Source organism: Mirounga leonina, unplaced genomic scaffold (assembly GCF_011800145.1).
Source record: "Mirounga leonina isolate KUSES-001 unplaced genomic scaffold, KU_Mleo_1.0 Mir_95, whole genome shotgun sequence".
NCBI lineage: Eukaryota > Metazoa > Chordata > Mammalia > Carnivora > Phocidae > Mirounga > Mirounga leonina.
Window position 1 is genome coordinate 7,791,902 of NW_023270865.1, and position 24,808 is coordinate 7,816,709.

At 39.6% G+C, this 24,808-nt stretch overlaps 1 protein-coding gene across 4 annotated transcripts in view; it reads left to right on the forward strand.

The window, feature by feature from the left end:
* MARCHF6 (membrane associated ring-CH-type finger 6) overlaps nucleotides 1–24,808 on the forward strand; it is a 77,418-nt gene that overhangs the window by 6,901 nt on the left and 45,709 nt on the right. For 3 of the 4 annotated variants that reach the window (XM_034998822.1, XM_034998824.1, XM_034998825.1), the window contains exons 2-4: nucleotides 15,859–15,955; nucleotides 16,764–16,837; nucleotides 21,235–21,378. In XM_034998822.1, the coding sequence (XP_034854713.1) occupies nucleotides 15,859–15,955; nucleotides 16,764–16,837; nucleotides 21,235–21,378 (315 nt within the window). Of the gene's footprint in view, nucleotides 1–4,074; nucleotides 4,109–15,858; nucleotides 15,956–16,763; nucleotides 16,838–21,234; nucleotides 21,379–24,808 lie in introns of those variants that run through there. The other variant, XM_034998823.1, reaches the window with a different exon arrangement.

The following is a 24,808-nucleotide window of genomic DNA, read 5'->3' on the forward strand; positions in this document are numbered from 1 at the left end:
GCTGCCTCACTCTGTAAATACATAAAAAGCCTTTGAATTGTGTACTTTAGTTGTTGAGCTTTGTAGTATGTATATTTCGATAACGCTGTTAGCAGAATAGAACTACATCACTACATACCTATTAGAATGAATGAAATTATAAAGTATGACCATACCAAATGTTGGTCAGAATGTGGAACAACAGTAACTTTCATATGCTGCTGGAATGTAAAGTGGTACAACCACCTTGGAAATCAGTGTAGCAGTTTCTTAAAAAGTTAACATATGATCCAGCTATAGTACTGGTAGGGACTTACTAAGAGAAATGAATGCATACAAACTCTTGTATGTGAATGTACATAGCAGTTTTATTGTAAAATCCTGACACTTGAACCAACCCAAATGCCTATCAACAGATGAATGAATAAACAAATTGTGATACACCTATAAAATGGATTACGAGTCTGTGACTAAAAGAAATGAACTGTTGATACAACATACATGAATCTCAAAATAATAAGTGAAAGAAGCCACAGTATGTGCCACTTACATAGAACTCTAGAAAATGCAAATTAATCCATAGTACTAGAATGTAGATTGATGGTTGCCTAGGAATGGGACTGAGAGAACGGTGGGATGGAGAGATTATCAAGGGACCTGAGTTAATTTTGGTGGTGATGGATATGTTCATTATCTCAGTTGTGATGACAGTTTTATCATTGACAAGCTTATCAAGTGGTAACCCCTTTAAGTGCATTTTATTGTATGTCAGTGATTCCCCTATGAAGCTGTTTTTTAAAAGATTTTATTTGAGAGAGAAAGAGAGAGTGTGCGCACACAGAGGAGAGTGAGAGGGAGAAGCAGACTCCTTGCTGAGCAGGGAGCCCCACATGGGGCTCGATCCCAGGACCCTGAGATCATGACCTGAGCCACCCAGGCGCTCCCCCAATAAAGCTATTTTTAAAAATCCATTGGCTTATTTTTTTACTCATGCATGGTTTTGTAACATCATGTTGGTGTTTTGGTGGATACTTGATCATTGAGTTATGCAGATACTCCAAATGTTGACACGTTTCATGTGTATTATCAAAGCTTACATTCCTTAACATCACTACCTGTCTCATCTTGAAAAGCCTTTTAGGTATTGGGGAAGCTGTCAGGCTCATTGTGGTGATCACAAGTTTTCTAAAATCCTAATTTTTGCTTGAAAGTTTGATTTTTATCATTGGCAACAAATATTGTCAGTTGTTTTCCTTGGCTCTTAGGCTCACTTCATTCTTTAGTGATAAAATGCTTGAATACCCAGATCTGTCTGAATAACTTGTTTTTGTTTTTTGTTTTTTCAGTTTTTTTAGCCGTGGTAAACATGATGTTTCATGGGAGGAAAAAACAGCTAGTTCGGCTGATAACTCCAAAGAATTGTACAAAGTACTTTTTCTTGAGGCAAACGTTGCTGTTGAGCTCAAGTCCAGGAGTGATCCCACACTCCCTGTATTTTCTAGTTCTAAAACTTCCAATTGGTTCTTCTTTAAATCTTGTTTTTTTTCTGTCTTGATCTAGTGAAGAGACAGACAGCACATTGTAAGTTAACCAGAGGAAGTTGAATTACTAAGCTACGGTAAGAGGGTAGCTATGGAGATGTAAAGAATACTGTAAAGGGTACCTGAGCAAGAGGGTGAGTATGCAAGTAGGGACAGCCTTGGAAGAGGTAGGGCCACTCCTGATAGTTGTGGTTTAGACATCAGTGCAGGAGTGTGGAGTTGTCCAGAGCGAGTCCACAGTTTCTGGGCTAGCAGGAAATAACCCCTCAGGGTGCAGGAGAGCCAAAGTTAATGGATGGGCACGTGGGGGGAGTTGGGTACCCTGTTGGGTACAAGACCTGGAGTGTCTTGGGTTCTTATCAGTAGGGTTGTGAAAAGGTGGTCATTATAACAAACCTCCTGACAGTGCAGCAGGAGCCGGAAAACCGCTTCCTCCTGCATTGTCCCTCCAGTACCTCCTACTGACAAATTTGTTTTTAAAAAAATGTTTTGAGTTCAGTGACTTACCACCGGACAGGTACTGAAGGACAGATTTGGAACTGGGGTGACTAAGTTGATAGCTGGCACACCCTTCCTGTAAGTGTTGGAGCCACTGCCCGCGCTGCTGACCTGACAGGTGTCCCCTGCTCCGGGGCGGGGGGCGCGAATCACCGCCAGGGGGCGCCCGGCTGGCTCAGTTGGAAGAGCATGTGACTCCTGATCTCCCTCCGGCTTTTGAGTTAAGCCCCACGCTGGGTGTAGAGATTAAAGAAAGAAAACTTGAAAAAGAAGGAAGAAGCACCACTAGGATCTCTGTAACTGCTGCAGGAGTTCAGAGACCTGCAATTAGCTGCCACTGCTGTTTTTAGAGCCAGAAGTAGAAAATGGCTTCACCTTTTCCCACAAAAGTACTTCTCCTTGATTCGGTGCAACTCAAGCCTAGTCAGCAAAGAGGCCAAAAACATGTCGTTTTCAGGCTTCCAGGAGCAACAGTACAGTGAATGTTAAGTTTGTAATTACTGGTAATCTGGAGCGGTAAGAAAATACCTAAACTTTGGGATACATGTAGAATTGGGGCTTTATGTTCGCAAGGCCTAATTAATTAGCACATGCATATTTTTTTTTATAGGTAGTTTTTTTTCTTGTAATTGTAAAAGTAGCAATGAAGCATTAGAAACTTTGGGGAAAGAAGGCAAGAAAATCACCCGTGTTCTCATCTGACCAATTATTATGGCTGTTTTTTTCGTATTTTCTCTTTTAGGCTATTTTGATGTTTTGTGTTTTTTTTTTTTTTAAAGATTTTATTTATTTATTTGACAGAGAGAAACACAGCGAGAGAGGGAACACAAGCAGGGGGAGTGGGAGAGGGAGAAGCAGGCTTCCCGCGGAGCAGGGAGCCCGATGCGGGGCTCGATCCCAGGACCCTGGGATCATGACCTGAGCCGAAGGCAGACGCTTAACGACTGAGCCACCCAGGCGCCCCTTTTGTTTGTTTTTTTTTAAAGATTTTACTTATTTATTTGACAGAGACAGACACAGAGAGAGAGGGAACACAAGCAGGGGGAGTGGGAGAGGGAGAAGCAGGCTTCCTGCTGAGCAGGGAGCCCGACGTGGGGCTCGATCCCAGGACCCTGAGATCATGACCTGAGCCGAAGGCAGACACTAAACGACTGAGCCACCCAGGCGCTCTATTTTGATGTTTTTATCTAGTAGGAAGTACTAGGTAGGAAGTACAGTGTGTATTCTATTCATTTTTTATTTTTGCTTTGCGTATTTAACGTTATGCATTTTTCCATGTTCCATGTAGTGAATGTGCCACAATTTAGATACCCATTCTCCTGGTTTTGGGTATGTAGGTTATTTACAGACATTTTGAGTAATATTTTTCAGTCACATATTCTTAATATTTACTTACTGTGATCATAGTTATTAATTGTAAAAATTTTTGTTGGTAATCAGATATTAAAAATCCTTTGTTACTTCAGCGAAAGTAATCAAGGCCAACAGGAACCGTCATAATTCATGTTAATCGTGTACCCTTGATATGATGTGATGAAAATGGCACTTTGCCATTTTCCTTTTCTTCCCTCAAAGCCATAGCCCCATTCTAGTCATGAGCGAAACATGAGACAAATTCTGATAGGGGGCATCCTGCAAGGTACCCGACCAGTACTCCTTAAAATGACCAAAGTCATCAAAAACAAGGAAAGCCTGAAAAACTGCCAGACCCAAGAGAAACTGTGTTAGCCAAGCTAAGGAGACATGCAACTAAATGTCAGGTGGGTTTTGGAGCAACAACAGAAGACATTAGGTGAAGACTAAGGAAATCTGAATAAACTGGATTTTAGTTAATGATGTGTGAATATTGGCTCATTAAGTTTAACAAAAGTACCATGCTAATGTAGATGTTAATAATAGGGGATACTGGGTGCTGTGTGTGTGGGAACACTGCACTATCTTAGATTTTCTGTAAATGTAAAATTGTTCTGAAAAATAAAGTCTACTACTAATAATTTAACAGTCCTTTGTTTATTGAATTATCACCAGAAGGATAATTACCAGAAGGAATGTGCAGACACTTTGAAATCTAATGTGGAAAAAGTTTCAAGGTAGATAATGACCTAAAAATTATGACATATACCCAAAACTTCTAGGGTTTTCTTCTTCTTTTTTTCATAGTTGGTACTTAGGATATATTTGGTGAGCTGAATTGTTGGCTAGAAAAACTGATGGCATGAGCCAAGCCAACATGGGTGTTGACTTCAGCAGCTGGTTCCAACTTGAGAACCTACTCTTACTGGTTGTTCTTTTCTCCCCCCCCCCCCTCATTTCCTGGGCAGTCTCCATACTCAGTCACTAAGGATTTGAGATTTTTCATTAAAACAAACAAAAAAACACCTTTATATTTATTGAGCTAGGCACTGTGCTAGGAACTTTTAGAAAGTATGCCTTGTGAAGATATTAGGTATTCAAATAAAGCAACAAAAGTTCCCACAGGATTAAACAGAAGAAATTTGCTTTTGAAAAGCAGGAAGAGCCTGGGGAGATGGAGGGGAAAAAAAAGAAAAGAAAAGCGGGAAGAGTTTTGCTTTGCTGTTTCTGAGTTGATTTGCATTCATAACAAATAAAATGCAATGCTTTTATTTTGGCCTGAGCTAGATTTGTAATTTTACTGCATGTAAATCTGGCGGGAATTTTATTCTACCGTAAAACTTTATTATTTCAGCTTTAGTAAAGGGCCCCAGGCTGCGCCTTTTGTAGACATTTTCTTTTATAACCTTGGTCATATTACTCTGTTGGGGTTTTGGGTAGTGGGATTGGTCTTCATATACAAGATAGGTTTATCCTTTTTTTTTTTTTTTTTTTTTAAAGATTTTATTTATTTGACAGAGACACAGCGAGAGAGGAAACATAAGCAGGGAGAGTGGGAGAGAGAGAAGCAGGCGCCCCGCGGAGCAGGGGCTCAATCCCAGGACCCTGGGATCATGACCTGAGCCAAAGGCAGACGCTTAACGACTGAGCCACCCAGGCGCCCCAAGTTAGGTTTATTCTTTCATTGACTTTCTGTATTGGTGGTAGTTGTGCTTGTTTTAGTCCCTCCCCGCCCCAAGCTGCTGAGACCCTTTATGAAACAGGATAGGCTAATTTGTCTTTGTCACGAACTACCTTCAAACCTCAGCAGCTTAAAGCAACAAAAGGTTCCTTTCTCACTGAATATTACGTCTACCACAGGGTGGGGGGAGATGCTCCTGCTAACTGGAGTCACTTGGAGACCTAGATTGATGGAGGCTCCTAGGGTGTGCTTCCACAATCATTGAGGCAGGAAAATGCAGTGTGATGTATTGTGTTCATTAGCTCCCCCAGATTTTCTCCCCAGGAGTGATACACATCACTGTAGCTTATATTTCATTGACTGAAGCAAGTCACATGTCCGTGTCTAATTTCAGAGGTGGCAGGGAAGTACAGTCCTACTATTTATCCAGAAAATGGAATGCTAGAAATACTTGATGTCCAATGCTGATGATTTCCTCCACAGTCCCTGACAGCATTAATTCTTATCTGGCTGGATGAAATTAATGGGCTTGTTGGGATACATTTCAGTATACAACTTCATTAGTGAAGGAACAATAATTTCTTTTCATGTCATTATCCTTTCTCCTTTGTTCTTCTCATATGTCTATTTAGATAGTACTGTAGGAAGTCTTTTTTAAAATTAAAGTATAATATAAACACAGTAAAACTTACCTTATTTAATGTTCATGAGGTTTTTGTTTTGTTTTGGTCTGGGATAGTTTAATTTTTTATTTTAATTCCAGTGCAGTATTACATTAGTTTCAGATACACAATATAATGATTGAGCAGTTCCATATATTACTCAGTGCTCATCAGGATAAGTGTACTCTTAATCCCCTTCACCTATTTCACCCATTACCCCACCCACCTCTCCTCTGGTAACCATCTGTTTATTCTGTAGTTAAGAGTCTGTTTTTTTAGTTTGTCTCTCTTTTTTTTTTTTTCCTCCATTCATTTGTTTTGTTTCCTAAATTCCACGTACAAGTGAAATCATACAGTATTTGTCTTTGACTTATTTTGTTTAGCATTATACTCTCTAGCTCCATCCATGTGGTTACAAATGGCAAGATTTTATTCTTTTTTATGGCTGAATAATATTTCATTGTGTATGTATAGACACACATATATTTATATATGTATATACATCACATATATATATATATCTCCTTTATTCATCTATCGACGGTAGTGCCCATGAATTTTTGACAAATGCATACAGTCATGTAGCCATCATATTCAAGGGATGGACTAATTCAGCCCTCCTCTCAAATATCCCTGTTCCCTTTTATGATCAATCCCACTCCCAGACCCTGGCAACCACTGATGTATTTCTGTCTTTTTGTTTTACCTTTTCCAGATGTTATAAATGGAATCATCTAGTATGTAGCTTTTTCAGTCTGGCTTCTTTTGTTTAACATATAATGCATTTGAGATTTATTCATGTTGTATGTATCAGTATTTCATTCCTTTTTATTGCTTAATAGTATTCTGTTGTAGAAAAGAATATTGAATGTATCATAGTTTATCCTCCAGTTGTGGAATGCTTTGATTGGTTTCCATTTTGAGGAAATTATGAATGAAGCCATTATCCAAATTCATATGGGTTTTTGTACAAGCATAAGTTTTCATTTTACTAAGTTAAATATCTAGGAATATGATTGCTGCATCATATGGTAAGAGTTTTTTTTCTTTTTGTCATTTTAATCAGTATGTAGTGGTATTGTACTGTGATTTAAAATTCTTTTGTGGTAAAATATACATAACAAAATTTACCATTCTAACCATTTTTAAGTGTACAATTCACTGGCATTAAATATAGTCACACTCTTGTGCAACCATCACCATCCTCTTGTGATTTTAACTTGCACTTTGCTAATGACCTCAGCATTTTTTCATTTGTATACCTTCTTTGGTGAAGTATCTGTTCAAATCTTTTGCTGAATTTTTTTTTTTTTTTTTTGGACTGCTTTCTTACTGTTAAGACCCCAGTTAGTAAGCTGGAGAAAGGACTTAGAAAATTCACAGAGAAAGAACTTGGTAAAATGTGGAAATGTTGGCTTCGCTAGTCATTAGCTGCTGTACTATCTAGTTATTTTATTTTTATATTTCAATGGTGTAATGTGTTTTGCCAAAGGGAGCAGCCTACTATACAAATGGAAGAATACAACAGAGTTGGAGTAGATAGAAAATATGTATAGAATATTGACATTAAATTGTGAAAAAAATAAAACATTCACGAAAAGATCATACAACCGAGTTGAAAGAATGAGCAAGTCAAAGGGAATACTCTTGTAATTGGTGGTTATGTTTTAATGCTCATTTCGTCATTAACTTGCGTGATAATTTAGTTGGGCCTCAGTAACTAAAATAGAGTTAGCTAATCTAGGTCTGCTTCCCTCTCGGCCTTGGCTGCTAGAGGTGGTGTTGGGGCCACGTTTTTTTTTCTTTAAAGATTTTATTTATTTATTTGACAGAGACACAGTGAGAGAGGGAACACAAGCAGGGGGAGTGGGAGAGGGAGAAGCAGGCTTCCTGCGGAGCAGGGAGCCCGATGCGGGGCTCAATCCCAGGGTCCTGGGATCATGACCTGAGCTGAAGGCAGATGCTTAACGACTGAGCCACCCAGGTACCCAGGGCTGCATTTTTTCCCATGGTGTTTGGCTGGGGTACAGAGGCATTTATTGCCTAAAAATTTCCCTCTTGCTAGGTTGCATCTTTCCTGGTCTTTGGCTTTTTTGGGGTAAGTTTGTCTTTTCCCATTGATGTTTTCAGATTGTCAGCTTCTCCACCTCCACCACCAGTCCCTCGGATACATGAAGCAAAACACAAACCCAGAGAACTCACTGGATGTGATTCCTTGGGTCACCAGTTCCCTTGCTGCTCTGCCTTTTCTTCACTTTTTAGAGTCATCTTCTGTTTATTTATGTTTAATGTCCTGGGCTGGGGCGCCTGGGTGGCTCAGTCATTGAGCGTCTGCCTTTGGCTCAGGTCATGATCCCAGAGTCCTGGGATCGAGCCCCGCATCGGGCTCCCTGCTTGGCAGGAAGCCTGCTTCTCCCTCTCCCCCTCCCCCTGCTTGTGTTCCCTCTCTGTGTCTCTCTCTGTCAAATAAATTAAAAAAAATCTTAAAAAAAAAAATGTCCTGGGCTTTTAGCTGTACTTGGCAGGAGGTATAGGGAGAAGTGTGTCGATTTCATCTGGGCCATTCCCTTCAGTCCTCTTGTAGTCTTGACTGCCTCTTTCCTCTAGAGGTAACTACTATGGTGACTTCTAATAAATGTTAGTTTTTCCTGTTTGTGAACTTTTTACATGTGGATTAGGTATTCTCTGTGTCTGAGTTCTTTTTGTGTGTGGGTGTGAGTTATCACTAAACACCACTATGCAATAAATCCAAATCGTGGTTGTAGTTTTAGTTGGCTGGTTTATTCTTATTGCCATATCATAGTTATGTGAATATACCAAAATTCATCCATTCTGCTGTTGATAGACGGTTTAGTAGTTTCCATTTTGGAGGTGGAGCCCAACGCAGGGCCTGAACCCACAACCCTGAGATCAAGACCTGAGCTGAGATCAAGAGTCGGGACACTCAGCTGAGTGCCCCCCAGGTGCCCCTATTTTGGTGGTATTTTTATGAAATAGTGTTGCTATGAATGTTCTTGTACATGTCTTTGAATATAAGTTTACAAGGAAACTGTTAATTTTAATAGTAAGGTATTAGCAAAATACTACACAAATATATACTGTAGACATCATACATATATAAAATATGTGTATTTTCCCCCAAAACTGATCCACAAAGTTAGCAACTGTTAATAGTTTATGTATCCTTGCAGAAAAAATGTTTAGCTCTGTATACGTATGCCTTGTTTCAGATTTTTCTACTGCAACATGGATTGGCAGGGAAGAAGCTTCCATTCCTTCCTAGTCCACACACAGACTAGCTAAGGAAATTTAGTTGAGGATATAAAGTGAGAGCAGGTGCAGTCTTTCACTTTGGCAGCTTTTCTCCGCTTCCAGTTTCCTAATAAGGTATGACTATGCCATGGTAAGCAGGGATTGGGGCCTGCTAAACAGCCAAATGTTTACCTTACAAGTATTTTATAGCTAGGGCTTATCACCATTCTAGTTTATTTCTACCAACAATCTTCACCTTTCCATTTAGGGTAATATTTATACATGAGGTGCTTTTGAACAAAACTCAGTCACATCTTCATGATGTGGGGAAAAACAGGGCCAGCACTGCAAAAGAGATTAATTATATTTTTGGACCAAATTCCATTTTAAAGTCATTTAGATTAAATGGTTTTAAATTGGAATTGGGTTGTTGGTTGTACATAAAGAGGCTTTTAGGAATGTTGAGACGTATTATTTAAATCTTACTCTGCTTTCTTCCCCTAATGAAGTTATAGCCAATGAAAGTTTTACCACATTTTTAAAAACAGGATCAGTGAAATAAAAATCTAACATGAGTTTTCAAATTTGTGTGTGTGTACGTGCATGCACATATGAAATAAGTCACATGCTAAGCCTTCTTGCTGAAGAACTTCATTGATAAAATTGGACTTGGTAGTGTCAGTACAATAAAAGTTCAACTTTGATATTTGTAAATTGCATGTTTAACCATTGTTTATTTTTTTAAAAGTTTTATGTAAAATTTTATTTTTTTTAAGATCTTATTTATTTATTTAGTTTAGAGAAAGAGAGCACGCATGTGCGAGCCGGGAAGAGGGGTAGAGGGAGAGGAAGAGGGAGAGAGACAATCTTAAGCAGGTTCCATGCTTAGTGTGGAGCTGGATGCAGGGCTGGATCTCATGACCCTGAGATCTTGACCTGAGCTGAAATCAAGAGTTGGACACTTAATCTACTCAGTCACCCAGGCGCCCCTAAAGATTTGGTTTGATTGTTTGATTTTCAGGGGTAGAATTTAGTGATTCATCAGTTGCATATTACACCCAGTGCTCTTTACGTCTCGTGCTCTCCTTAATTCCCAGCACTTATTTACCTCATCCCCCCACCCACTGCCCCTCCAGCAACCCTGTTTGTTCTGTAGAGTTAAGAGTCTCTTATGGTCTGTCTCCCTCTCTCATTTCATTTTATTTTTCCTTCCCTTCCTCTGTGTTCAACTGTTTTGTTTCTTACATTCCACATGACTGAAATCATACGGTATTTGTCTTTCTCTGACTTATTTTGCTTAGCATAATACCCTCTAGTTCCATCCATGTTGTTGCAAATGGCAAGGTTTCATTCTTTTGATGACTGAGTAATTTTCCATTGTGTATATATACCATATCTTCTTTATCTATTCATCTGTCAATGGACATCTGGGCTCTTCCCATATTTTGGTTTTTGTGGACATTGCTGCTATAAACGTTGGGGTGCAGGTGCCCCTTCAAATCACTGTGTTTGTATCCTTTGGATAAATACCTAGCAGTGCAATTGCTGGGTCACAGGGTACCTCTATTTTAACTTTTTGAGGGACTTTCATACTGTTTTCCAGAATGGCTGCACCAGTTTGCATTCCCACCAATAGTGTAAGAGGGTTCCCCTTTCTCCACATTCTTGCCAACATCTGTTGTTTCCTGAGTTGTTAATTTTTGCCGTTCTGACTGGTGTGATGTGATATCTCACTGTGGTTTTGATTTGTATTTCCCTGATGCTGAGTGATGTTGAACGTTTTTTCATGTGTCTGTTGGTGATTTGTATGTCTTCTTTGGAGAAATGTCTGCTCATGTCTTCTGCCCATTTCTTGACTAGATTTTTTTGTTTTTTGGGTGTTGAGTTTGATAAATTCTTCATAGGTTTTGGATACTAGCCCTTTATCTAAAGGCATTTGCAAATATCTTCTCCCATTTGGTAGGTTGTCTTTTTGTTTTGTTGACTGTTTCCTTTGCTGTGCAAAAGCTTTTTATCTTGATGAAGTCCCCATAGTTCATTTTTGCTTTTACGTGTCTAGTAAGAAGTTGCTGTGGCTGAGGTCAAAGAGGTTGCTGCCTGTGTTCTTGTTCTCCTCTAGGATTTTGATGGATTCCTGTGTCACATTTAGGTCTTTCATCCATTTTGAGTTTATTTTTCTCTATGGTGTAAAAAAAAAAGTGGTCCAGTTTCATTCTTCTGCATGTGGCCATCCAATTTTTCCAACACCATTTCTTGAAGAGACTTTTTCCGTTGGGTATTTCCTGCTTTGTCGAAGATTAGTGGACCAGAGTTGAGGGTCCATTTCTGGGGTTTCTATTCTCTTCCATTGATCTATGTGCTAATACCATACTCTCTTGAGGTACAGCTTTGTAATACAGCCTGAAGTCTGGAATGTGATGCCTCCAGCTTTTGTTTTCTTTTTCAGGATTGCTTTGGCTATTCGGGGTCTTTTGTGGTTCCATACAAATTTTAGTATTGTTTGTTCCAGCAAACGTTGATGATATTTTGATAGGGATTGCATTGAATGTGTAGATTGCTTTGGGTAGCATAGACATTTTAACAATATTTGTTCTTACAATCCATGAGCATGGGATGTTTCCCCATTTTAAAGATTTTATTTTGGGGGGCACCTGGGAGGCTCAGTCGTTAAGTGTCTGCCTCCGGCTCAGGTCATGATCCCAGGGTCCTGGGATAGAGCCCTACATCGGGCTCCCTGCTCGGCGGGGAGCCTGCTCCTCCCTCTCCCACTCCCCCTGCTTGTGTTTCCTCTCTCACTGTCTCTGTCAAATAAATAAATCTAAAAAAAAAAAAAAAAGATTTTATTTTTAGTAATTTCTACACCCAGTGTGAGGCTTGAACTCACAACCCTGAGACCCAAGAGTTGCATGCTCCACCAGCTGAGCCAGCTAGGTGCCCCTATTATGTAAAAATTTAAAAATGAAATAGACTAATGCAATAACCTCTAATAACCAGCATCTAGATTCAGCAGATAAAGCATATGGTTGATAATTCTTTCATCTCAACCCTTTCCCATCTCATTTTAAAGCACATCCCAGATATAAAATGTTTTCATCTGTAAATTCTTATGTATTCTGAGAGATAACTTAAAAAACACGTACACACAACCACAATACCACCATCATACTACTTACCGGTTTTATCCTCCCAAGTTTTAAAATTATCAATATTATTGCTCTTCACACCATGATTACTGAATTCTGTTTAGGATTTAATGCAGTTCTTTCTGTCTTAGGATATAGCCTACTAGGGATATATGATCATATTACTGTTTTAAAGTCTCTAAAGTAAATCTTTTCTGTGGTTAAACTTGAAATCTATTTATCATATATACACACATCTATATGTTTCATTTGTGTAATTTGTTTTTGATTTAGGGGTTGCTTATTTTCCATTTTGCTATAATTTTGTTTTGGATTATGTAAAAAAATTTCCATGGTTCTAAAACAAGGCATTTGAGAAGTCTAATATTCCCTTCCCTTTCTTTTGTAGGATCAGTGGAGGCTTATGAAACTCCTTACAAAATAATGAAAATTTTGTCTATTTGTGTATTTTGAGAGAACCATAGTTATTATTCTCTGATTTTTTTCAAAAGTTTCACGAGCAAAAAAAAAAAATAGTAGTTCTTAACTTTTTTTGGCCTACTCTTAAAAAACATAAAGACTCATAAGAGCTTTCGTTTGCCCTTAGAAAATGAAACAAAATTTGGAAGTATTAATTCACTTAACACACCTGTTATATGTTAATATTTTTTTTTCAAAGAAATAACTACATACCTCAAACCCAAAATATTGGTGAGAAGAGTGGATTTGTTTTATATTTGCAAATCTCTTAAATGTCTGATTTAATGGGAGGCCGGTGGATTTTTTTCATCTCGGCTGCATTCGGTCAGTTGTGTTATGTAGCCTCTGGAAAACTCCACTGTATCCTGGCAAGACAATGAGGGTAAAAGGCAAAGTCTTAGTGTTACAGTGAAAATGGTTTCAGCCTTACAGAGGTGGATGAGTCCAGTACTCTGTACTCTGTTAAGCAGAGCCCTGGAGTTGGTTTAGATTTGTTGTGCTTGCTTAGTTTTTAGTGTTGGTTTGTCGTTGAACGTGGTTTTCTGAAGATCAGTGTCTCATGCACATGCTCCCCCCCCGCCCCCGCACTGTGCCTTCTGCATGGTCCTCCCCATAGCTCCCTTGGGCCACCTGGGGCTGGGCCACCCACGTGGGGATGGGCCCCATCACAGGACGAGCCCACTGGCATCAACCGTTCACACTCGTGGATATCCCCCCACTGTCCCTGCATCTTGTTGGCAGCAGTGTGCCAGCAAGGGCAGCCCTTGCCCAGTCGGTCACTTGTTTCTGGAGGGCAACATAGCGACCCTCATTTGTGTGAGCGCGGCAGTGTCTCTGCTGCTTTCCTCTACACTGTGTCCCGATGCAGGATACTCCTTGCCACGCTTTCGCTGCTGTGCCCTACTTCTGCAGCTGCCTGAGAGCTGGCTGCGGAGACAGGACAGTGTGGGACTGCTTCACCCTTTGTCTGCACCGGCTCACCCACATTTGCACCCAAACCATCCTACCTGGTTAATCCCTCTGTAGCACATGCCTGTCTTTAAAGTTAATCCACAGGCATCCTAGCACTTGAGGCTGGTGTGGTCATGTTCCAAATGGCTTTAAGTGCTTGTGCCGCTCCTACCTGGATAACTGTGGTAATTGTGGGACTAATTGATGCCCACAGGCACCAGCAGCTCTAATGATTCTAGATAACCTCATCAGTTGCATGTCCCATGGACCTGTCAGCTGTTTTAGGTAGAAGTCCTAGTGCCTACAGTGGCAGCCATGGTGACCAGGAATCCAGGTTCGGTACCATAAAGGGAGCTTGATGATCGACTTCAACAACCAAGCAAGGCAGCAGATGTGCAGATTACCTACTTGAGACCTGGGAGAGCAGTGATGAAAAATAACACTGGACTCTTTTGAGAGCCTATATTTCAGTGAGTCCATTTTGAATCCTTTAAGGAGGATCCATTGCAGGGCAAGTCCGGTTGCTGGCCACTGTGGTAATCTCAGCTCCAGTGCAGGTATTGAATTCAGTGCAGTTAAAATACTAGCTTGATGTTGGATCGCCCATGTGGGCAGCAGCAGGTCCACCACGGGGGGATGGTCCTTCCAGGTCTTCCCCACCCCCCTTGGGTGAGCTCCGGGCTCTTAGCCCAGTTTCCCTAGGCTGAAGTGTACATTTGGAGAAAATTAGAGTGCTCAAAGCAGACTCGAGCTGCCAGGATACTGCCCTGGGAATCATAGAATTCTAGTGTGGTTCTATTTTGTTTGTGTCAGAACTTTGCAGAGGCTGGTTAGGCAGGATTGTTGGGATGTTCATACTGCTTTGCCAGAGCCCAAAGTCTTAGACTGGTGCAAGACGGACCAGAGAGAAAGCTTTTGCCAAAGATGCTTTCATTAATCAAGGATGAAGGTGAAAGTGGGAGGTTTGAAGAGGCTTGGATCCCGTGTAGTTCTGACCATAAATGATTTCGACAGCCAGCATTGTTCTCATGACCCTCAGGTCGCTTCCAGGAAACCAAAGTCCTTCGGGTGGTGGTAGTGGGGCGGGGGGGGTGGTGTGGTTCTAAAGCTAACTGAAAGACACAGCCCTGGAGCATGTGCTTGATTTGACTCAACCTGGACAACCCCTTCTGGCTCTTGTGTAGGTGGAACTGGCACAGCAAAAGCTCTTCTGTGGGTGGTGGTGTATGGCCTTTCTGTGTCGGCAGTGATTTGCCTAGCTTATCGATAACTACGGGGATTAGTGCGCTAACCAGTTAGCCAGCCTGAGTACTCATTATCCCTCAACTTTGGTAAGTGGTGCTCAGCCATACTAGATTGAGCAACATAGTGCTTTTTAACGTTGGGGGCCAAGTTCCCCATTGCTCAGTGTGTGTGCACCCTAGTCCCAGCGGGTGCTGGGGACTGGTTAAATCCATTAATGATGGGCTTGGATTGCAGTTATTCCCCATGAATGAGGAACTCTGTTGAGAGACTAGATCAAAAGTTTTCCTTAAGTCCCTGTCTCTAGTACACACCGCTTGTCGTCCTTCAGATTGCCCACTTGGGGTGGGCACTTCGCCTTGCAGATCACAGAGAAGAAGGTCTAAATAAAAGTTGCAACCAGGTTTCATAGGTTGTCCTTCAGAGGGAGCATTATGGAGCCTGTGAATGGGATGGTTCTTGGCATTTGAGGTTCTTCCTCAACATATCACGGGCCACCCCAGGCAAGAAGGTGGACAGATGTGCTCAGAACCATGTGGGGAGGAGTAAAGGGTGAGCTCTTGCCTCTGGCCTCCCACCAGGTAGTGCTGGGCTCTGGTAGCTTCTGCTTAAGGTGACCTCTGTCTCACCTCTCTCTGGCCTGGCGCCTTTGTGGTTTTGGGGTGCCCCCTCACCCTATTTGTGTGTATCTCTATGTCTCTGGTGGAGTGAGGTGAAGCTAAAGGGGTGTCTCCTATGCTGCCCACTGCTGTTAAGTCCTTGGATGTGTTTTTGTGGAGTTTAAACTGTTAGGACTGGACTTAGGACTTTAAACTGTAAACTCTGAGGATACCAGTGGTGACCTGATTTTGTGTCTATTTAGCATTAGTTATGGAAGCGTGCAGTTTAATGAGTACAGTTCTCATTGAAAGGAACAACTGGCCTTTTTATATATTAGGAAATTTTCTGGTTTTGGAATATACTTTATTATTATCATAATAACACTTCTCTGCTGCTGATGGAGTCTTGCTTTAACACATTATTTTTGTTTGGGGGTTCTGGTTTTTTTTTTTTAAGTTATAATCAAAGATAACTCAATTTATCTTTTTCATTCACAGACATATGTAGAGTGTGTCGGTCAGAAGGAACACCTGAGAAACCTCTTTATCATCCTTGTGTATGTACGGGCAGTATTAAGTTTATCCATCAAGAATGGTGAGTCATCCTTTTAGAATATTTTATGTCTGAGCTTCAGTTTTGTCATTTGTATAATAAGGGGGATTGTTTCAATGAACTTTCTCTGAAATAGTTTTTTTTTTTTTAATTTTGTGAAAATTTGGAAATTACCCATATTCCTTATTACCATTCCTTGTCATTTTGGTATTACTGTTTTCCGGGTGCATGTGATACCTGTTTGTTCATTTCTACCATGGAGAGCTTATTTTGTTCATTGGAAGTGTTAAGGTTCTCTGATTCTGCTTGGCATGATAATAGCTTACATTTATGTGATGCTTTGTGCCAGGTGGTGCTCATTGCTTTTATACATCTTAACTCATTTAATCCTTAGAACCATGAGGTGGAATATTTTTATTATTATGCAGATGAGGAAACGAGCATAGAAATGTTAAAGTAACTTGTTCTGGGTACACAGCCAACCACTTAGTGACAACCAGGATTGAGACCGAGCTACCCAGGGTAGCAGTATTATCAGACCAGTGTTAGAACTGATGTGATGCTTGGAGATTCTTTCATAGTTGAGGTTAGCCTTGAGGAGATTACAATTTAGTTAATTGAACTTTTTTAATAGTAAAAATACATATTGTTTTTATCTGTTATAGTTCTGTACTTTCAGAAGGCTTTAAATTATAAAAAGTCAAAAAGAATATTGTAAATATGAAACTGTCAAAATTATAAAAGCTCCATGATATGTTAAATTTTAATAAAACAGAACATTGGTTTTCAGTGAAGCCTTAAAATTTCTTTGTTGTAAATACTGCACTTATGAATGTGTTTGTGATTGCAGCTTAGTTCAGTGGCTGAAACACAGTCGAAAAGAATACTGTGAATTATGCAAGCACAGATTTGCTTTCACACCAAGTAAGTTCTTTAGAAGTTTGCATTGCATTTTTGGGTTATAACTGCACGCATAAAGGTTTTTAAGCAGTTTTAAAGCAGCTATTTTTTAACTTTGTCTGTCATTGATAATAACAAAGTATTGCTGTAACATTTTGGAAATTATTTTTTAAAACTACGTGTCAGCTTTTAACACACAGATGCATGTTTATGTGAGAGTGATTGATTTATAGAATATTTCTTCTTTCTTTTTTAATTTTAATTTTATTTATTTATTTATTTATTTATTTTTGAGAGAGAGTGTGCACACCACTGGTGGGGCGGGGAGGGGCAGAGGGAGAGGGGGAGAGAGAATCTTAAGCAGGTTCCATGCTCAGCACAAGCCCCATGCAGGGTTTGATCTCAGGACTCTGAGATCATGACCTAAGCCTAAATTAAGAGTTGGATGCTTAACGGGCTGAGCCACCCAGGTGCCCCTCTTTTAAAATTTTTTATTATGGACAAGTTCAAATGTAAATAAAAAAGGTGTAATGAAACCCCCATGTTCATATTTCTTAGTTTGACTCATTTTTAGCTCATGGCCTTTACATGGTATTCCTTACCTATGTTCTTGTTCCCCACCTCTCTATCCTTTTTTAAAGCAAATCCCATCGTTTATAATTTCATCTGTACATATTTTAGTATGTATCTCTAAACAATAAGGATTCTTTTTAAAAACAATAACTATGATACCATTCACCCAGAAAAATTAATAACGATGTCTTGATTTTATCAAATATGTCCTCACTGTTCAAACGGGATATCTTTTGAGTTAAAATTGTGTAGATTGGAATAATAATAATAAAGAGAAGGTTCAGGAGTCGCATATTTTACTGACTGAGCCGGGCAGGGCACCCCCCTAATTCACTTCTTAAAAATGAGACTTTCTGGGCGCCTGGGTGGCTCACTTGGTTAGGCGACTGCCTTCGGCTCAGGTCATGATCCTGGAGTCCCTGGATCAAGTCCCGCATCGGGCTCCCTGCTCGGCAGGGAGTCTGCTTCTCCCTCTGACCCTCCCCCGTCTCATGTGCTCTCTCTCATTCTCTCTGTCTCAAATAAATAAATAAAATCTTTAAAAAAAAAAAATGAGACTTTCTAAGCTTAATATTTTTGTTAAGCCTATGGCACATATTTTGCAGGTCTTTAAAATTCCAGTTATATTTTATAATTCCTGTGCCTACTGATTGATACTTAATGTTATTCATCTTAAATAAGTAGAGGACTATACTGGCAGCTTACCAAGAATTTGAAGTATACTTTTCATTCTGGGATTGTAGTACATTGCCCTCCTTCCAAAGGTTTTTTGTGTTTTCGTGGTTTTTTTTTTTTTTTTTTAATAGTATCTACAACTTAAGGTTTATAGCAAACTAATTCTAAGTAATTGAATATTTTCATGAAGTTTCATAGGAAATACTCGTGTGAGCTTTTTTATTTTGAGACCGGTAAAAGCTTGTGTTGGTACTTTTTTTTTTTTTTAAAGGTTGTATTTATTTGAGAGAGAGAATGAGAGAGCGCATGAGAGGCGGGAGGGTCAGAGGGAGAAGCAGACTCCCTGTTGACAGGGAGCCCGATGCGGGACTCGATCCTGGGACTCCAGGATCATGACCTGAGCTGAAGGCAGTCGCTTAACCAACTGAGCCACCCAGGTGCCCATGTGTGTTGGTACATTTTAGTTAGCATTTGACATAGGCCATTCTCCTTATCTTATCAAAAACTTTATTTACTGGTTTAATGACTTGTGTATCAAGTATCCTCTTAAAGTAAGTGGTCTTTGTGGGTATATTGCAAAAAAATAAGCTATTTGTTAATAACTTATTCCTTAATGTTTGTAGCTGTGAATAGTTTTATAATAGGTCATTCATTAATTTTATATCATTGATTTTAAAACTTTACACATCATAATTCCTTATTTTGGCCTCACTGGAGGAAATTGTTTGTTCCTCCCATATGTTCTTTCTGCTATACCTGTGGTAGAGCAGTGGTTTTCATTGGAACCATTTAAAAAGGAAATCTTTCTCAAACATGGCAAAACCTTTCTCTGAGTGTGTTGAACCACATCTTTTTTTTTTTTTTTTAAAGATTTTATTTATTTATTTGACAGAGAGAGACACAGAGAGAGACACAGCGAGAGAGGGAGGGAACACAAGCAGAGGGAGTGGGAGAGGGAGAAGCAGGCTCCCTGCTGGGATCGATGCGGGACTCGATCCCAGGACTGTGGGATCGCGACCTGAGCTGAAGGCAGTTGCTTAACCAACTGAGTCACCCAGGCGCCCCTGTTGAACCACATCTTACAGAGAGATGGGAAGACCTGAATTTACTGGTTGGAATATTAATTATCATTTTAAAATTGGGCGGGGAGGTGTGATTGGCCAACAAATGTCAGTAGGCTCTTTGCTTCTACATGAAATGACTTTGCTACAGATAGTAGTTTTTGAGTGCTGTGTCTAAGGCTTGTATTTGGGAGGAGGCCTGGGTCATCTTTTTTTTTTTTTTTAATTGAAGTATAGTTGAGACACAATGTTATGTTCGTTTCAGGTGTACAACATGGTGATTCCACGACTGTATGTTATGTTGTGCTCACCACAAGCGTAGTTACCATCTTTCACCATACAATGCTATTGTATATATTCCCTCTGCTCTACCTTTCATCCCTATGACTTATTCCCCTGTACCCATTTTGCCCACCCCCGCCTTCCCTTTTGCAACTGCCAGTTTGTTCTCTGTATTTATATGCCTGTTACTGCTTTTTTGTTTATTTGTTCATCTATTTTGTTTCTTAGATTCCATATGTAAGGAAAAATCATATGTTGTCTTCAACTTACTGACTTAATTTCCTAAGCACAGTACCCTCTAGATCCATCCATGTTGTCATAAATAGCAGGGTCTTATTATTTTTCATGGCTGAGCAACATTCCATTGTGTGTGTATAAGTATACATACACACTGTTCTTTCCTTATCCATTCACCTACCAGTGGATGCTTGGATTGCTTCCATATCTTGGCTATTGTAAGTAGTGCTGCAGTAAACGTAGGGGTGCATATATATTTTCGAGTTAGTGTTTTTGTTTTCCTTGGGTAAACACCCAGAAGTGGAATTACTGGATTGTATGATACTATATATTTTTAATTTTTTGAGGAACCTCCGTACTCCTTTCCACAGTTTACATTCTCACACCTAACAGTGCACAGGGGTTCCTTTTTCTCTACATCCTTGCCAACACATTATTTCTTATCTTTTTGATACTAGCCATTTGACAGGTATAAGGTGATATCTTATTGTGGTTTTTACTTAGGAGGGTTCTTTCTTGCTAACGTGTCAGCGGCTTCACCTTTTGCTCCTGTTCGCTTTATCTGATCTTTTATAATTTGGGAAGCCAGATAATTGCATTGTTTAAACATTTTATTTATTTATTTATTTATTTGTTTGTTTGTTTGTTTGTTAGAGAGAGAGGGAACACAGCAGGGGGAGTGGGGGAGGGAGAAGCAGGCCTCCCGCGGAGCAGGGAGCCAGACGCAGGGCTCCATCCCAGGACCCTGGGATCATGACCCAAGCCGAAGGCAGACGCCCAACGACTGAGCCAACCAGGCACCCCTTGCATTGTTGTTTTTTTTTTTTTTTTTTTTAAGATTTTATTTATTTATTTGACAGAGAGAGACACAGCGAGAGAGGGAACACAAGCAGGGGGAGTGGGAGAGGGAGAAGCAGGCTTCCCGCGGAGCAGGGAGCCCGATGCGGGGCTCCATCCCAGGACCCTGTGACCATGACCTGAGCCGAAGGCAGACGCCCAACGACTGAGCCACCCAGGCGCCCCACCCCTTGCATTGTTTAAATGCTAAAACATGTATAAGTTAGGGCGCCTGGGTGGCTCAGTTGGTTAAGCGACTGCCTTTGGCTCAGGTCATGATCCTGGAGTCCTAGGATCGAGTCCCGCATCGGGCTCCCTGCTCGGCAGGGAGTCTGCTTCTCCCTCTGACCCTCCTCCCTCTCATGCTCTCTGTCTCTCATTCTCTCTCTCTCAAATAAATAAATAAAATCTTTAAAAAAAAAAAAAAAAGAGTAACTTTAAAAAAAACATGTATAAGTTAGCTTTGCATGAAGTTCATGGCAGTGACTGAGGGATGTGAACTTCTCTTGAATCTTTATTCCTGCACAGAGGCCTTTTTTTGTTGGTTTCTACATTTCACATGTGATTTGCTCTCAAAGGAATTCTGGGTAAATGTATTATTTAACTGTTTGATTCACTTTTTTAATAGGAAAAGATATTTAAGTGAAATACAAAGATTGAAAGTTAAGCTAGCTCTACATGCCTATTTTATATTTTTGAATTAAGCTATTTTTGAATCTTTATGAAATTATATGTACTTTTTTTTTTCTCTACTAGTTTATTCTCCAGATATGCCTTCACGGCTTCCCATCCAAGACATATTTGCCGGACTGGTTACAAGTATTGGCACTGCAATACGATACTGGTTTCATTATACACTTGTGGCCTTTGCATGGTTGGGAGTTGTTCCTCTTACAGCATGTGAGTATTCATTTCTCTGTGATTGGAGTTATACAACTTATAAAGTTGTATAAGTATTCAATTTGGTAATATTGCATCATATTTTTGTTTGAATGATATTTATTTGATGTTACAATTTCATGTATTAGGAAAGCCTCACTTAGGAAACATTGCCCACCTAAATTAAGAATTGTTTTTAACAGATCATTTTCTTGAATGAATGTGGGAATGAAAAACAGCATACAGAGGCTAATAATGAAAGTTCATGAAAGAATTGAAGAAGCAAAATCAAATTAGAAGGATCTTGATTTTTATTCTTTGAAGTATATTAGAACTTTCAAGGGATTGCAAACGTTAGATTATTTTGAGATTTTTTTTCCCCTCCCTTTTAAAAGACAGCTCATATATTTGTAATAGTCCTGAATAATTGGGAGGCTTATCTTTCAAGATATAGGAGATTTTCTGGGAGGTTGATATACTAGCCCTTAGTTGATCCCTTTTGGGTTTTTGTTTTTAGAGACATGTAGAAGGGTAGATAGTATATGGTGCCAGAGTATGTAGCTATGATTCTTTGGAGTTAAATGCAAATGAGATTTTTAAATAAGTATAATTAATATCCTTGTGTTTCTTTACAATAAAATAAATAAAATTGATCATTTATGAAGATGAAAATCTTTGGGGATACATTGAATAGCAGAATAGATATTATTGAAAAGTGAGGTAGTGAACTAGGAGATTGAGCAAGGGTTCTCTTGGATGTAACTCAAAGAGACAAGAAGTTGCAAGTATGAGGAGAACAAAACCAGGAGATGAAAGCTGCATCCAGTTGTTTCAGTACCTGTCTAGTAAGTACTTTCACAAGGTGAAAGATCACGGACATGAGGAAATGTCAGGCATCTTTTCGATTGAAAGAGAGCTGACCATGATGAAGGACAGAGCCTCACAAACCTAGACACATTCTCAAGTTTTCCAGGGCTGAATAAAATGGTAGATGTTCCACTTGCACATTATCCTACAAAGTAAAAATCATACAGGTGTCAGACATAAAATTAGCAGCTCTGAATGCTACAGGACAGCAGAAACTTTAGACTTTGACAACATTTCTGAACCTGAAATCTACCCATAAATTATTCTCAGGTGGAGGGACAAAATAAAGACATGTCAGTAGATGTAAGGGCATGAAAAGTTTGCCACCTCAAACTATTTATGAAAAAAGTGTTTGAGAATATACTTTACCAAAATGAGTGAGGAATCAGAAAGGCATGAGCTGCAAAGAAAAAGAGACAGGTGCTTCCCACAGCTAACTAGCAGTTGTTTTAATCTACAATGACTAGCAATTTTTAGGTAGTAGCCAGGAACTAAAATTCTAGATGATTTTAACATGGGAGAAGCTAAGAGGAGAGGGTAGGAATGAGAGCTTCCTAAGTTATTTTATTTGTGAGGAGACTGTAGATGCTCTAGACAGAGAGAGGAAAATACTGTGTGACTCTGCATTAAAAATTATGGGAGTAACCAACTAGAGTCCAGAACTAGACTGACATCTGCACCATCACCTGATTCACAACAAAGGTGCCACTGCTGTTTAGTGGAGGAAGGATGATTCTTTCAATAAATGGTATAGCATCAACTGGATGGCCATATGAAGAAAAATGAAACGTCATTATTTCACACCTGACACAAAAATTAATTTGAGATGGATCATAAGCTTGAATGTGAATGTTAAAATCAGAAGATTTCTAAAAATATAGGAGAATGGGGCACCTGGATGGCTCAGTCACTTAAGCGTCTGTCTCTTGATTTCGGCTCAGGTCATGATCTCAGGGTCGTGGGATTGAGCCCTGCATCAGGCTCTGCATTCAGCACAGTGTCTGCATGAAATGCTTTCTCTCCCTCTCCTTCTGCCCCTCCCCTCATTCGTGTGCACACGGTCTCTCTCTCTGAATAAATAAATTAAAAAAAATTTTTTTTTTTAAGATTTTATTTGTTTGAGAGAGACAAAGATAGTGAGAAGGGAGCATGAGCCAGGAGAAGAGGGAGAAGCAGGCTCCCCGTTGAGCAGGGAGCCCATACAGGACTGGATTCCAGGACCCTGGGATCATGACCTGAGCCAAAGGCAGACACTTAACCGACTGAGCCACCCAGGTGTGCAAATAAATAAAATCTTAAGAAAAAAAGAGAAAATATAGGAGAATAACCATAAAAGAAAGAAAATACTGAATAAATTGGACTTAATTGAAATTAAGAACTTTTATTCATGCTTTGATACCTTTAAGAGAGAAAGGCAAGCCCCACGGAGTGAGAGAAGATTTTTGTAATACACACGTCAAACAAAGGACTTGTATCTAGAGTATGTAGGGAACTCCCAAAAATCAGTAAGAAAAAAGCAGACAACCCAAATAAAAAGTAGACAAAAGATTTGAATAGGTGTTTCTGGAAAGATCTAAATAGCCAGTAACACACAAAAAACTGCTCAGCATCATTAGTCATCAGGGAAATGCACAAGAAGATATTGCTACATACTCAGCAGGATGGGTAAAATTAAAAAAACAAGATAATACCAAATGTTTCTTAGGATGTGGAGCATTTGGAACATGCTTACATTGATGGCAGGAGTATATATGGTATAACCACTTCGGAAAACCATTTGGCAGTTATCTATGAATGCTAAGTATTATAAATACTTTATGATTCAACAGTTCCATTTCTAGGAATATAGCTGATGGAAACCAGAGCCTTGTGTCCACTAAATGATGTTCAAGAATGACCACACCAGCTTTGCTAATAGTAGTTAAAACTGGAACCAACGAAATACCCATCAACAGTAGTAGAGTAGATACATTGTGGTTTTTCTATACAGTGGAGTAGTACTTAGTGAGGAAAGAGCTCATTATTGGGACATGGAATAACATGGAGGAGTTTTACTTTGAGAGAAAGGAGCGAGGCACAAAAGAGTATGGATTGTATGATTGCATTTATGTGAAATTTTAAAGTAGGCCAAATTGATCTATGGTGATAGAGATCAGAATGGTGGTTATCTTTTTGCTGGAGATACTGACTAGGAAGGGCCTTCCAAGGAGCTGGAAATGCTGAATATCTTGATCCTAGGTGGCAGTTTCCTGGATATGTACATACATAATAATTCACCCAGACGTATACTTAAGATTCATGTAAATTTTATCTTAATAAAAAGTAACAAAACTTAAAGGTAAGTGCCAGAAGAATAGAAGTGGGGTTATGAGTTTTTGTCCTGAGAAGTCAGAGTATGAAACCGCAAATATTTGGAAAGTCCAACAAAAGGAAGGACAGGGACGGAGGGCAGGGGGGAGGGAAGTAAGAGAGGAAAGGGTAAGGTTGCAACTTCTATGATCATAAGAGTTTACACAGTTGTGTACAGAGGAACATGGTTTACTATGAGAAATAAGTACAGAGCAGCGCAGGTTAATGCTAGAGG